Source organism: Martes martes, assembly GCF_963455335.1.
Source record: "Martes martes genome assembly, chromosome: 2".
Classification (NCBI taxonomy): domain Eukaryota; kingdom Metazoa; phylum Chordata; class Mammalia; order Carnivora; family Mustelidae; genus Martes; species Martes martes.
In genome coordinates, this window is record NC_137889.1 from 35,626,886 (window position 1) to 35,642,657 (window position 15,772).

Consider the following 15,772-nt stretch of genomic DNA (forward strand, 5'->3'; position numbering starts at 1 on the left):
ACAAATCAATCAATGTGATAGAACAAATCAATAAGGGAAGAGAGAAGAAACACATGGTCCTCTAAATTGATGTAGAAAAGCATTTGACAAAATCCAGCATCCATTCCTGATTAAAACTCCTCAAAGTATAGGGATTGAGGGAACATTCATAATATCTATGAAAAACCCACAGCTAAAAATATCATCCTCAGTGGGGAAAAGATGACAGCCTTCCCTTTGAGATCAGGAACACGACAAGGATGTCCTTTCTCCCACTGTTGTTCAACATAGTACTAGAAGTCTTAGCAACAGCAATCAGACAAAAATAATAATAAAGGGTATTCAAATTGGCAAAGAAGAAGTCAAATGCTCTCTTCACAGATGACATGATGTTTTATATGGAAAATCCAAATGACTCTACCCCCAAACTACTAGAACTTGTACAGCAATTCAGTAATGTGGCAGGATACAAAATCAATGTACAGAAATCAGTTGCTTTCTTATACACTAACAATGAAAATATAGAAATGAAATTTAGAGAATCGATTCCACTTACTCTAGCACCAAGAACCACAAGATACCTGGGAATAAACCTAACTAAAGAGTTAAAGGATCTGTACTCAAGGAACTAGAGAACCCTCATGAAAGAAATTGAAGAAGACACAAAAACATGGAAAAGAATTCCAGGCTCATGGATCAAAAGTATAAACATTGTTAAAATGTCTATACTCCCCAGAGCAATCTATACTTTCAATGCCATCCTGATCAAAATTTCACCAGCATTTTTCAGAGTGCTGGAACAAACAATCCTAAAATTAGTGTGGAACCAGAAAAGACCTTGAATTGCTAAGGAAACGTTGAAAAAGAAAAACAAAGCTGGGAGCATCACGTTGCCTGATTTCAAGGTTTACTACAAAGCTGTGATCACCAAGACAGCATGGTACTGGCACAAAACAGACACATAGACCAGTGGAACAGAGTAGAGAATCCAGATATGGACCCACAACTCTATGGTCAACTAATCTTTGACAAAGCAGGAAAAAATATCCAGTGGGGGGAAAAAAAGACAGTCTCTTCAATAAATGGAGCTGGGAAAATTGGACAGCTATGTATAGAAGAATGATATTCATCCATTCTTTTACACCAGGATAAACTTGAAACAGATAAAAGACCTCAACATGAGGCAGGAATCTATCAAAATCCTAGAGGAGAACATAGGCAGTAACCTCTTCGACATCAGCCACAGCAGCTTCTTTTAAGATATGTCTCCAAAGGGAAAGTAAGCAAAAACAAAAATGAAGTTTTGGGACTTCATCAAGATTAAAATCTTCTGCAAAGCAAAGGAAAAAGTCAACAAAACAAAGAGGCAATCCACGGAATGGGAGAAGATATTCACAAATGACACTACAGACAAAGGGCTGATATCTAAGATCTATAAAGAACTCCTCAAACTCAGTGCACACTAAACAGATAATCATGTCAAAAAATGGGCAGAAGACATGAATAGACACTTCTCCAAAGAAGACATATACAAATGGCTAACAGACACATGAAAATATGTTCATCATCATTAGCCATCAGGGGAGATTCAAATCAAAACCATATTGAGATACCATCTTACACCAGTTAGAATGGAAAAAAATTAACAGGACAGGAAACAACAAGTGTTGGAGAGGATGTGGAGAAAGGGGAACACTCTTACACTCTTGGGGGGAATGCAAGTTGGTGCAGCCACTTTGGAAAACAGTGTGGAGATTCCTTAAGAAGTTAAAAATAGAGTTACCCTATGACCCATCAGGCAATTGCACTACTGGGTATTTACCCCAAAGATACAGATATAGTGAAAAGAAGGGACATCTGTACCCAAATGTTCATAACAGCAATGGCTGCAGTTGCCAAACAGTGGAAAGAACCAAGATGCCCTTCAACAGAAGAATGGATAAAGAAGATATGGTCCATATATACAATGGAGTATTACACAACCATCAGAAAGGATGAACACCCAATTTTTGTATCAACATGGACAGGATGGAGGAGATTATGCTGAGTGAAATAAGTCAAGCAGAGACAGTCAATTATCATATGGTTTCACTTACTTGTGGAACATAAGGAATAATGTGTAGGACATTAGGAGAAGGAGAGGAAAAGTGAATCGGGGGAAATCAGAGGGGGAGAGGAAGCATGAGAGACTGTGGACTCTGAAAAACAAACTGAGGGTTTTGGATGCAAGGGGGGTCAGGGGATGGGTGAGCCTGGTGGTGGGTATTAAGGAGGGCATGTACTTCATGGAGCACTGGGTGTGGTGCATAACCAATGAATCTTGGAACACTGAAAAAATAAAATTAAAAAAATATGGCTCCTGGGTAGCTCAGTCATTAAGCACCTGTCTTCAGCTCAGGTCATGATTCCAGGGTACTGGGATAAAGTTCTGCATTGGGTTCCCTGCTGGGTGGGAAGCCTGCTTCTCCCTCTCTTACTCCCCCTGCTTGTGTTCCCTCTCTTGCTATTTCTCTCTTTGTCAAATAAATAAATAATTTTTTTAAAAAAATAAATAACATAAAGTATATGCTGGACATAGGGATATATTAATAAAAAAAGAAAATTTTTATTTAAAAATCCAAAAACTAAGTACAATAAAAATGGAATCTAAATGGTAGTAGGCAAAGAAAACAAATTTGTATCCAGTGAAACAGTATCAATAATTTATAATCTATAACTTTGAGACTTAATAAAAATAATTTGGGCTGAGACCTAAAACAGATAATTAAACAATGGAAAGCAAAAGATCAGGTCAATAATGATAACATTAGAGAGTAAAAAACAAAACATGAAAATGTAGTTATCCTCTTTGTTAACAGCCTCTGGAAAACTGAAGACAATGGAATAGGTATTTTATATATTCTAAATCCAATCAAATTAAAAATTATAAAATTGAATACTGATAAATATTGTAAATCTGGGATAATTCCTATAATGTTGACTGTATCTCACACTGATTTTTCTTTCAGGAAAAATAATTTTAAAAGGACCAAAACTGGGGGCACCTCGGTGGCTCAGTGGGTTAAAGCCTCTGCCTTCAGCTCAGGTCATGATCCCAGGGTCCTGGGATCGAGCCCCGCGTCTGGCTCTCTGCTCGGTGGGGAGCCTGCTTCCCTTCCTCTCTCTCTGCCTGCCTCTCTGTCTACTTGTGATCTCTGTCAAATAAATGAATAAAATCTTAAAAAAAATAAAAGGACCAAAACTATAAATTTTAAGATGTAAAAATTAAATACAAAAGTAACAGCAGATTTGTATTAGTAGATTAAGATAGATAAGCCATTGGGAAGAAATAAAAAATTTTTGCATGAGGATACATATCCAACTGGAAACCTCTTCATAGGAACAATCTGAAAATTCACTAACATGTCAACAGGTTTTTTTTTTTAAAGTATACTCTTTATAAAACATTATGTAGCTATAAATTTTAATTATTAAGAAAACGAAGGAGAACAAAATATGTTCATAATTACAAGTAAATTATACATTTATTGGCATAAGAAAAGAATAAATGTTTTTCATTCAAACATGTTATTAATTTATAAGTTGTGGATTTTCACAATAAAATCAACAGATGTAGTACAGTTTGTTTAACAGTGTTTTAATTAGCCCTACTGATTTTCTTTATTTTTCTTTTTTTTTATTAATTTTTTATGATTATGTTAAATTAGCCAACATAGAGTATATCATTAGTTTTTGATGTAGTGTTCAATGATTCATAAGCTTTGTATAACACCCCGTGCTCATCACAACACCTGTTTTCCTTAAGACGCATCACCCAGTTACCCCATTCATCAACCCTCCTCCCTTCTGTAACCTTCAGTTTGTTTCCTAGAGTCCAGAGTCTTTCATGGTTTGTCTCCCTCTCTGATTTCTTCCCATTCAGTTTTTCCCCTCCCCTATGGTCCTCTGGTCTATTCCTTACGTTCCACATATGAGTGAAACTGTATGATAATTATCTTTCTCTGCTAGATTTATTTCACTTAGCATAATCCCTTCCAGTTCCATCCATGTTGATGCAAATGGTAGACATTTATCACCCCAATCATTTTCTTTATATTGGTTAGCTATTCCTTGGCAAGTTCAGTTTAAAAGTAACTAGACTCTCAGTTCTCCCTAGTAAGATAAACTTTAATTTGAATTACCCACAAAAATAACATTTAATTTAGAACTAGAAAAAGAAAACTTACTTACTCCATTTCCTCTGCATTTTGTAACAGCATTACATTTGTTTTCCAACAAATGAACTTCTTTGCAGGTTTTATTTATACAGTACTAAAATAAAACAAAGATATTTCATACTCACACATTTGAAGTAATATGAGAAAAGAATTATTTGTTATATACACATAAGAGATGATCAAGTTGAGACATTTTATTCCATATTACTCTGATTCTGATACAAAGATTCTAGCATTCCAACAAAAAATCTAAACAATAGAAAAAAGAAAAATAACTGAAGGTGTTTGCCTTGATGTAATTTTTATAATAATGTAATATAGTTTGGGTTTTGATACTTAGAATTTGGAATTGAATTGAAAATCTCCATCAGGAAAATTTTCTTCATTATGTTAATGTTCTCTTATAAATAATTAATTGGCTAGATTATAATTAGCTAGATTAATATTAATGATTTGTCCCCTCAAAAATTAGAACAATATTCATTAATTTTGTTTGAGTTTCAAATATGTTAGTATTTTGGATTATCATGAATATTTGTTAAATATTGATAAGAATAATTTGTTAAGAAAAATATTTTAACTACATTTGTATCCATTGTAAAACCCTTGTTATGTCAAAATGGGTAATCTAGTGGTAATTAGTCACCTGGATATATAACTTTTGCCTCATTTATCTTTCAAAATTTTGTTAATTGTCCTCTTGGCTTACATTTTTTTTGCTTTATTTTTAAAAGTCACATAAATTATAAATAACACATTGAAAATATGAAGATAATAAGAATAAAAATTAGATTTTTAAAATTATTTCCTGAAAATTAACATACACCAATACATAAGTGATGTTGCATATTCCAGCCTACATTTGTCTCCTCTTTTCAACATAATTTTGGAAATTCTAGCCAAAGAAATTTGGTGATAAAATTAAATAAGAGGCATACAAACTGTAGAGAAAGAAGTAAAATTATCTGTTTGCCAATGACATAATCTTATATATAGAAAACCTTAAAGACTCTATACACACAAATAAGCTTTTCAAAACTAATTGCCAAAATTCAGTAAAGTTTCAGGATAACATATTAACATACAAAAGAAATAAACTCATTTCTTTACACTGGAAATAAACATTATGCAAAATTAAGAAAATAATTCAATTTGAAACAGTATTAACTATTATTAACCAACCAAACCAAGCAGGCAAGTGATGTGAAAGTATAAAGATATAGAAAGATACCCTGTGTTCATGGACTGAAAGACATTGTTAAGATGCTAATTCTAAAGACACTTTTTCAGAAATAGAAAACCCATCCTAAAAAGGAATTTCAAGGGATATCAAATAACCAAAACAGCCTTAAAAAAAAAAAAAGGTGGGAGAAATTACACTTCTTGATATCACAACCTTCTAGAAAGCTACAGCAATGAAAACAGTAGTCTTGGCATAAATTCAGAAATATTGATGAATGGAATATATTAGCTAAGAAATAAATCCTTGCATATATGGTCAAATAATTTTGCTGCCAAGACCATCCAATGGCAAAACATAATCTTTTCAACAAATGATCCTGGAAAATTGGATATCCATATGCAAAAGAATGAAATTAGATCTTACACCATATGCAAAAATTAACTCAAAAGGACTTAAGACCTAAAGAGCCAAATAATAAAACTCTTAGAAGACATAGGGGAAAGCTTCATAATATTAGTTTGGAAATGATTTTTTTAATATGACACCCAATGATAAGGAACAAAAGAAAGAACAGGTACCTTGGACTTCAAAAAAATTAAAAGGACTTTCATGTGCCAAAGGACACTATCCAGAGACTGAGAAGGCAATCCATAGAATGGGAGAAAATATTAACAAATCATGATCTGGTAAGGGATTGTTATCCAACGTATATGTAGGATTCTTTAAACTCAACAATTACAAAAACTAATACTAAATTAAAAATGGACAGAAGACTTAAATAGACATTTCTCCAAAGAAGATATAGGGATAGCCAACAAGCTTGTGAAAAAAAGTTCTACATCATGAATTGTTAGGAAAATGAAAATTAAAAACAATAAAATATCACTTCATACCTGTTAAGATGGTTATTATCCAAACAAAACAAAACATAAAGTAAGTGTTAGTAAAGAAGTAGCCAAATTGAAACCCTTGTGAATTACTAGTGGGAATGCAAAATTGTGCAGCCACCATGAAAAACAGAATGACCATGTCTCAAAAACAAAACAAAACAGGGGGAGGAACAAGATGGTAGAGGAGTAGGAGACCTAAATATCCCCACATCCCAGGAGTTGAGCTAGATAGTCATCAAACCATTCTGAACACCTACAAACCCAACAGGAGATCAAAGAGGAGCAGCAATTCTAGGAACAGAAAAGCAACAACTTTCTGGGAGGAAGGATGTACAAAGAAGTGAATCTGAGGCAATATACAGGATGAGAGACCAGGGGGGGAGGGGACAGCTTCTGGCAAGCAGTAGAGTGGCAGAGCACAAAATCGGAACTTTTAGAAGTCTGCTCCATGAGGGACATAGCTCCAGAGGTTAAGCAGGGGTGGGGTGGGGGGTGGAACACTCGTGGGGACAGTGAGGTCTTAGAGGACTCTCAGGGTCATGGAAAGACCAGGGGTGCCTGAGTGTGGCAGAGCTGCTAGGTATCAGAGCAGGGAAGCTGACTGCGAAGATGGAGCCAAGGAGTGGGCTCACAGCTCAGGGTTACCTTACACCATGATACAAGGCACAGTTGGCCCACTAATCTTCAAGCAGTGACGCCACAGATGGCAGATCTAGGGAGACCCCCCCCCTTCCTCCTCTGGTAGGAGTAGCATGGGTGCACACTGCAGGAATCTGCTGGGTTTGGAGACTCCAAACAGGGCCATGCACTAGAGATAGAAACACTTGATCATAGGCCAGGTGAGCACAGAGTTTTGCCGGAGACCAGGGAGACAGGGATGATTGACTGCTTTTCTTTGCTGAGGCTGCGCTGAGGAGTGGGGACCCATGCTCTCAGCTCCTGTGGGACTGAAGATTGGGAGGCTGCCATTTTCATTTCCATCCTCCAAAGCTGTACAGAAAGTGTTCAGGAAACAAAAGTTCCAGAGAGCAAAACTGAGCAGATTACTTATCCTGGCCCCTGGTAAGGGCCATGCAATTCCACCTCAGGCAAAGACATTTGAGAATCACTGCAACAGACCTCTCCCCCAAAGATTAACAAGAACATCCAGCCAAGACCAAGTTCACTGATCAATGAGAACTGTGGAACTCCAGAGCTAGGGAAATGCAACACATAGGATGCATGACTTTTTCCCCATGATTCTTTAGTCTTTCAGTTAAATTTTTTTAATTTTATTTTTTTCTTATTCTATTTTTAAAATTTTTCCTCTTTCTGATTTTAACCTTTTTAAACTATTTTATCTTATCAATACCTTTTAAAAAATTTAAAATTTTCATTGTCATAGTGATATTCTATTCCTTCATTGTATTTAGCCTTATTTTTTGTATACATATAGGTTTTTCTTTCTTTAAAATTTTGGGATATGGTTTCTTCTAACAGATCAAAATATACCCTAAATCTAGTGCATGGCTTGTTCTAGTCTCCAGCCTGATCACATTCTCTCCTCCTTTTTTTTTCTTTCTTTTTTCAACCAACTTCTTATCAATTCCATTTTTAGAATCTTTAATTTTCATCTTTACAGCCATATTCCATCCCTTCATTGTGTTTACCCTTATTTTTGTATATATATGTTTTTCTTTAAAATTCTGGGAGGCAGTCTTTTCTAACAGACCAAAACACACCCCAAATCAAGTGTGTGGCTCTATTGTATTCACCACTCTAACTATATATATATATACATACACACACACACACACACAAATGATCTCAAGTTATAGATTATAATCAAGAAATAATTTCATTAAGAAAATGAGGACAATGTTATCAATAAATAATTTTGGAAACAGAAGAAACATACCATATATGACACTTTAATGGCACTGCCAACTTCACAAGACTATTTTATAGAGATGTTTTCAATACTTGTGATATTATCTTATTTTCATATTTTGAGTAGCACAAGAATCTTTTATATACAAATACAAAAGGCAACATAGTCTTATCAGTAATAATTTATCTTTATAGGACAATGTATATAAATATTGTAATTGAACATGCTAGATTTAATATCCTGGATTCCTGAAATCTACTCTAAAAGTCTAGTTATAACATATATGTCTATTAAAAATAAGAATCTTGCGTTTCAAAAAATACCAATATTTGCCATATCCTGTGATGAGAGCACACTTTGCTTCCATTCAATACACTGCTCTTATATCTGCTGTAACTATAAATATGTGTCAGGCGGAGTCTTGAAAGTAACCTTTCAGTCAAATAATATGTCACAAATGATGTACTATAACTAGTAGTTTTATAGTAAATTTTTATTTGTAGAGTTCTGATTTCTATGCATTTTTAAAAGAAAAAATATATAAAAAATATTTGTGTCTGAAAATGTTTTTTTAAAATAATCAGTTATTATTTGTGCAGGGAGAATTGTAGGTATTTAACAACAAAGAAAATAAGCTATAGTTGTTTTTAAATAAAAAAATACTTTATCAAAATATCAGTGTTATACAAACATCCAAATATAATTTTCCTACAATAACACAACACACATTACTACTGCTATAACATTTTTCATCCTGCTTAATTAAGAATGAGAGGTACTCTTCACTAGAAGCTCAGAATAACAGTGGTGCTTAGCATCCTTGAGTCTCCTAGATAGTTATGATCAAAGTCTGGAAATTCTGAACAATTTCCCAAAATTCTCAACATAAATTTAATCACATGTGTTTCCTAATCTCTAAATTAACTAACATAAGAGGAAGTTTGATATCTTCACATATCCACGGTTTTTCTGTATGAATCTAGACTACTCAAATTCCATCAGTGAACTCCTATATGTTGTTTTTTTTTAGATTTCAATAAAATAAAACTATAATTCTGAAGAAGAAAATTTGCATTATAATATATATTGACAAAATTCAATACCTATTCATGATAGAAAAAAAAATCTCAACAAACAAGATATAGAGGGGACTTCCACAATTTGCTAAAGGTCCTCTTCAAAAACCTACAACTAACATAATATGAACTTGATAGTAAAAGACTGGATGCTTTCCCTTAAGATCAGGAAGAAGGCAAGGGTATACACTCTTATGATTCTATTCAACATAATACATGAAGTTCTAGCCAGTTCAATAAGCAAGGAACAAATATTTAAAAGAGATGATAGATAAATAGGTGATAGACAGATAGACAGACTGATAGATGATAGATAACAGAAGACAGTTAGATGATAGAGAGAGAGAGAGACTACCAAAGGAAAAAAAGAAAAAGCTATCCCTTTTCACAGATGACATCATTGTCTACACACAAAATCTTAAGGAATTTACATAAAGTTCTAAAACTAATAAATGAGTTCAGCAAGTTTTTTGGGTATAAGTTAGATACATAAAAATAATATTTCTCTATACTAACAACAATAAAAGGTAAGATGAAAACACAGTACTTCTCCCAAATGAATAAAAAATTTAGATATAAATCTAACAAAAGATGTATAGGATCTCTATCTTGAAAATTATTTTTAAAAGTCAATGACTACATAAATAATTTAAAAGGCTTACCATATTCATGGTAAGGTAGATTCAGTACAGTAAAAATATCAGTACTTCCCAAAATGAACAGTGGTTTTAACACAATTCTTATTAAAATTCCAGAAAATATTTTGTTGTCTTTTATAAATTTATTTGAAAACTTATATGGAAAAATACAGGACCTAGAATAGCTAAAATAATTTTGAAAAAGGGAAGTAAAATGAGAAGATTCACTCTACCCATTATTAAGGCTTACTACATTACTGAACTAATCAAGAAAACATATTAGTGGGTGGATAGATAGGTAGATCAATGTAACAGAGTAGACAACCCCAAAATAGATCCACAAAAATATCCCAGTTTAATTTTTATAAAGGTACAGAAAAAAGAACCTCAACCTAAACCTCACACCTTATTAAAAAAGTTAGCAATAAAGTAAAGATTTACTGTAAAACTCATTATAAATTTTTAGAAAAAAAAATTAGAACATGGGAAAATATCTTCATGATCTAGAGCTGGGTGAAATTATTAGACTTGACACCAAAAACATAGTCTATAAGAGGAAAAATTGATAAACTGGACATCCTGAAAATTAAAAGCTTGAAAAAAAGCTACAGGATAGAAGAAAATAATTTGTAAACTTGAGTGTACTATTTAAAAAAAAAAACAAAGACCAACATCTTTTTAAAAAAGGTGATCTGATTAGACATGAGTAAACATTTTACTGAGAAGAATGTATTGATGGTATATAAGCACATAAAAATGTGTTGAATATAATTAACTATTAGAGAAATGGAAATTAAAAGCAAAAATGTCCATACACATGTATCAAAAGAGCAGAAATAAAAAAATAGTAGTAACAACAAATACTGGTCCAAATGTGGAGAAACTTGATCACTCACATATTGCTGGTGGAAAAGTAAATGGCATAACCACTCTGGCAAAGATTCTATCAGGTTCTTACAGAATCAAACATGCACTTCTCATGTGAATTGCGCTTTTTTTTTTTTTAATTAACATGTAATTTGCCCCGGGAGTACAGGTCTGTGAATCATCAGGCTTTACACATTTCACAGCACTCACCATAGCACATATCCTCCCCAATGTCCATAACCCAGCCACCTTATCCCTACCCCACCACCCCCCAGCAAACCTGTTTATTTCATGAGATTAAGAGTCTCTTATGGTTTGTCTCCCTCCTGATCCCATCTTGTTTCATTTTTTCCCTCCCTACTCCCCACAACCCCCCTACCCTGTGTCTCAAATTATTCATATCAGAGAGATCATATGATAATTGTCTTTGATTGACTTATTTCACTTAGCATGATACCTTCTAGTTCCATTCATGTCATTGCAAATGGCAAGAATTCATGCTTTTTGATAGCTACATAGTATTCCATTGTATATATATATATAAATACATTATATATAATGTATTTATATATGTAATATATGTAATATGTATATATTTATATACTATGTAGCTATCAAAAAGCATGAATTCTTGCCATATATATGTATATATATAATATATATAATATAATATATATAATATATATAATAATATATAATATATATAATGTATATACATTATATATATAATGTATTCTTTACACACATAGTATTCCATTGTGTATATATATAAATACATTATATATATAAATGTAGATATATAATGTATTTATATATATAAATATATATGTAAATACATTATATATATATATAATGTATTCTTTATCCATTCATCTGTTGATAGACATCCAGGTTCTTTCCATAGTTTGGCTATTGTGGATATTGTTGCTATAAACATTTAGGTGCACGTGCCCCTTCAGATCATTACATTTATTTCTTTAGGGTAAATACCCAGTAGTGCAATTGCTGGGTCATAGGATAGCTCTATTTTCAACTTTCTGAACAACCTCCATACTGTTTTCCAGAGTGGCTGTACCAGCTTGCATTCCCACCAGCAGTGTAGGAGGGTTCCCCTTTCTCCACATCCTTGCCAACACCTGTCATTTCCTGACTTGTAATTTTAGCCATTATGACTAAAATCAGACCATATCAAAATGGGTAGGAAGACAGGGATATCATCTCACCAAAAACTGTCCTGTCATGGCATCCCACAATAGGGATGGATCTCACCCATCTAGTGTTTCTCCTGGAGAAGCAAGGGGTTGGTGCCCCCATATTAGTCATCTCAATCCTTGAGATCTGCACTGGAAACACAAACTCCCAAAATGTATGGCTTAGAAAACCAAATAGACTGATGCTCAAGGGACCCAAACTGCTACACAAACTTGAGATTCACGTTTTAAAGTGCTTACATATGGTCTCACTCAACCCAAATCCAGCAAAACCAAACAAACAAAAACAAACAAAAAAATCCCCTAACAGCTTGGAGAGCGTTATGAATATATGTGAAGGAGATTCATTTGCTAATTCAAAAGTCTCTTGTAGAGGAGAGTTCCCTGGAGTCAGAGACACTGGCAGATGCCATTTTTTGCAATCTGCACCTATCCTGTTAGCACAGGAGGAAGTTCAGACACAGCCCAGTCCCTCCACCTTGCCAAGATAGAAAAGGCCAGCATTCAAGTACTGTTCTACTGCCTTACAGAAGTCTGGTTGTGCAGGCAGTTGCAGCACTCTCCCTCTAGCTGGCTTGAGCAAGTGAACATGAACAGTCACGGCATTCTCATGCTCACTAGATAAAGTCAGTGAGCATGGACAATTATGACACTCCTTTGTTATCTGTCTGGGGGTGGTGGAAGCAAGGGGCTGTGGCATTCTCCTACTCTGAAACTAAAGTCAGCATACACAAACAGACAAAGACTCTCAGCTGCATCCTAACCTAAGATACATCATCACTGCCTTTCTTAAGCCAGCAAATATGCTCCAATCCCTACACTCTCCAGCTGTATATCTAAAACCAGTAGGTGTGGATAATTCACAAAAGGAATTCCCTTTAATCTACCTGATTCTGGTGACCAAGGAGGCCGACACCCTAATATCAATGGGAATATGACAATTGGAAACAGAGTTCTTGGTCACCACACCTAGGTTAATACACAGACAATAGACTGAAACACAACCCCAGTCTTCCTGTGGAAAAAGTTCGTCTGTCAAATATGGAACTTCAGCCTGAGGGACAGTTTTCAAATCTCCTCCATACAATGAGGCTAAGGAATCACTCCAGGGAATGTAAGTACATCCTTGTGCACATTCTGGGCCTCACTACTGCTCAAAGAGAAAGGAGCATATGCACTTATCTGCAACCTCAAATTTCACTATCACCCAAAGAATACTTCCAGATCTTCTGGACGGGACACCAGCAGGGATTATAACTGCATTCCCATAAGATTATACACATATGTTCACATTTTACATATTTACATGTTTGCCTAAGGGTCTGGTTTCCAATTAACCTTAAAGTAGGTACTAAATGAGATTCCTCCCATTGAATACTGAGTGTCTTGGCACACACTCAAAAATAGGGATTAATCAAGAATAAATCAGGTGGTTATACAATCACAAAGGTTTGAGAGATAGTCAATAGTTAGGGTAAAGTTAAAAAAGAAAGTTGATCACGTACACAAAGTCACTCCTTCAAGATTGAGAGAAGTAGCTAGAAATACGGATGCCTGGCTGGCTCAGTCATTAAGCATCTGCCTTTGGCTCAGGTCATGATCCCAGGGTCCTGGGATTGAGCCCCACATTGGGGCTCCTACTCAGCAGGAAGACTTCCTCTCTCTCTCCCACTCCTCTTGCTTGTGTTCCCTCTCTCACTGTGTCTCTCTGTGTCACAAAAATAAATAAAATCTTTAAAAAATTGTACATAGAAATAAACATAGAGAGTCAAGCAAAATTAGGAAACAGAGAACTATAACCCAAAACAAGGAACAAGGAAAAAAAAACACACAGTAAGAGACTCCTAAGTAACATGAAGATAAGTAACCTACCAGATAAGGGATTCAAAATAATTGTCATAAAATGCTCACTGAACTTGGGAGATGAACGAACATAGTGAGAAAGTCAACAATAACAACAAAAAAGAGAAAATCTAAGAATACTAAATAAAAGTCACAGAGTGAAGCATAAAATAACTAAAAAAAATTCACAAGAGGTTTTAACAACAGACTGGGTGAAATAGAAGAATGTATTAGCAAGCTGGAAGACAAAGCAATGTAACTCATCCAGGCTGACCAGTAAAAAGGAAAAAAATAATAAAAAACCACTTTAAAAAATGAAGAAAACTTGAGACCTTTAAGACAACATGAAGCAGAATAACATTTGCATTATTGGTGTTCTAGAAGGAGAACAGAGAGACTAAGAGACAGAAAACTTGTTTGAGAATATAACAAGTGAAATTTTTCATAACCAAGGGAAGGAAACAGACATCAAGGTCCAAGAAGCTCAGAGAGTTCCAAATAAGACGAACCTAAAGCAATCCACACCAAGACACATCATAATTAAAATGATCCAGCAATTGTACTATAAGGTGTTTACCTAAAGAATACAGATTAGAAAAATCTAATTCAGAGGGATAAATGTAGTCCAATGTTTATAGTAGCATTATCTACAATAGCCAAACTATTGAAACAGCCCATGTCCACCAACTGATGAATGGATAAAGAAGATGTAGTATATATATAGCATGGAATATTATTCAGCCATAAAATAATGAAATCTTGTAACCTGCAACAACATGGATGGAGTTAGAGAGTATTGTGTTTAGTGAAATAAGTCAGTTAAAGAAAGAAAAATACCATATGATTTCACTCACATGTGGAATTTAAGAAACAAAACAAATGAGTATAGGGGAAAAAAGAGTCATACCAAGAGAAAGGCTCTAAACTATAGAGAACACACTAATGGTTTTCAGAGGAGAGGTCAATTGGAGGATGGGTTAAATTGGTGACAGGGATTAAGGAGTGCACTAGTTGTGATGAGCCCTGGGTATTGTAGTTAAGTGTTGAATCATTAAATTATACACCTGAAACTAATAATATAATAATAATATAATATAATAATATATATAACATAATATATAACATAATGTATAATATATACAATAAATATATAATATAATATATTATAATAATGTAATATTAATAATGTGTTAACTGGAATTTGAATAACTTAAAAGAAAACTAAAAACAAAAACAAAAATAAAATGTCAAAATTTAAAGAAGAGAATCTTAAAAGCAAGAGAGAAACAAATTGTTATGTACATAGAAAACCTCACTAGGCTATCCATGATTTCTCAGCAAAGATTCTTTTTCAGGCCATGAGGAAGAGGCATGACATTCAAAGTGGTGAAAGGAAAAAATATTTCCACCCAAGAATACTCTTACCAACAAGATTAACAACCAGAATTGAAGAAATTTAAGACAAGCAAAAGCTAAAGGAGTTTGTGATTACCAAACAAGCCTTACAAGAAATGTTAAAGGGACTTATTAAAGCTGAAAAGAAATAACAGTAATTAATAACAGAAAAACATACAGAAGTAAAAATCTCATGCAAAAAATAAATAAAGGTAGTCAATTAACAGTTATAAAGCTACTTTATGAATGTCAAAAGATAAAAGTAGCAATATTAATTAAAGCTGCAACAATTAGTTAAGGGATATGTAGAATAAAAAAGAAGTAAGATGTGACATCAATAATATAAAATGTGGGGAGCAAAAATTCAAAGTTTTAGAACATATTCAAATTTAAGTTGCTATACATAGGAGGATATATGTAAACATTATGGTAACCAGAAGGCAAAAATTTATACTAAACACACAAAAGAAAATGAGAAAGAAATGTAAACGTACACTTAAGAAAGTTATCAAAAAACCAAGGGAGAATAGAAAGAAAAGGAGACAAACTACAATAAGAGCCAGAAAACAATGAATGAAATAGGAATAAGTACATATGTGTCAAT

The 15,772-nt window shown here is 33.8% G+C and overlaps 1 protein-coding gene across 1 annotated transcript in view; it reads right to left on the minus strand.

Moving 5' to 3' along the window:
• The window catches only part of ADAM18 (ADAM metallopeptidase domain 18), a gene marked incomplete at both ends in the record, with an annotated part of 160,731 nt that overhangs the window by 48,996 nt on the left and 95,963 nt on the right, over nt 1–15,772 (minus strand). Inside the window, one exon of the mRNA XM_080796291.1 lies at nt 4,210–4,290. Within this exon, the coding sequence (XP_080652417.1) occupies nt 4,210–4,290 (81 nt within the window). The remainder of the gene's footprint in view (nt 1–4,209; nt 4,291–15,772) is intronic.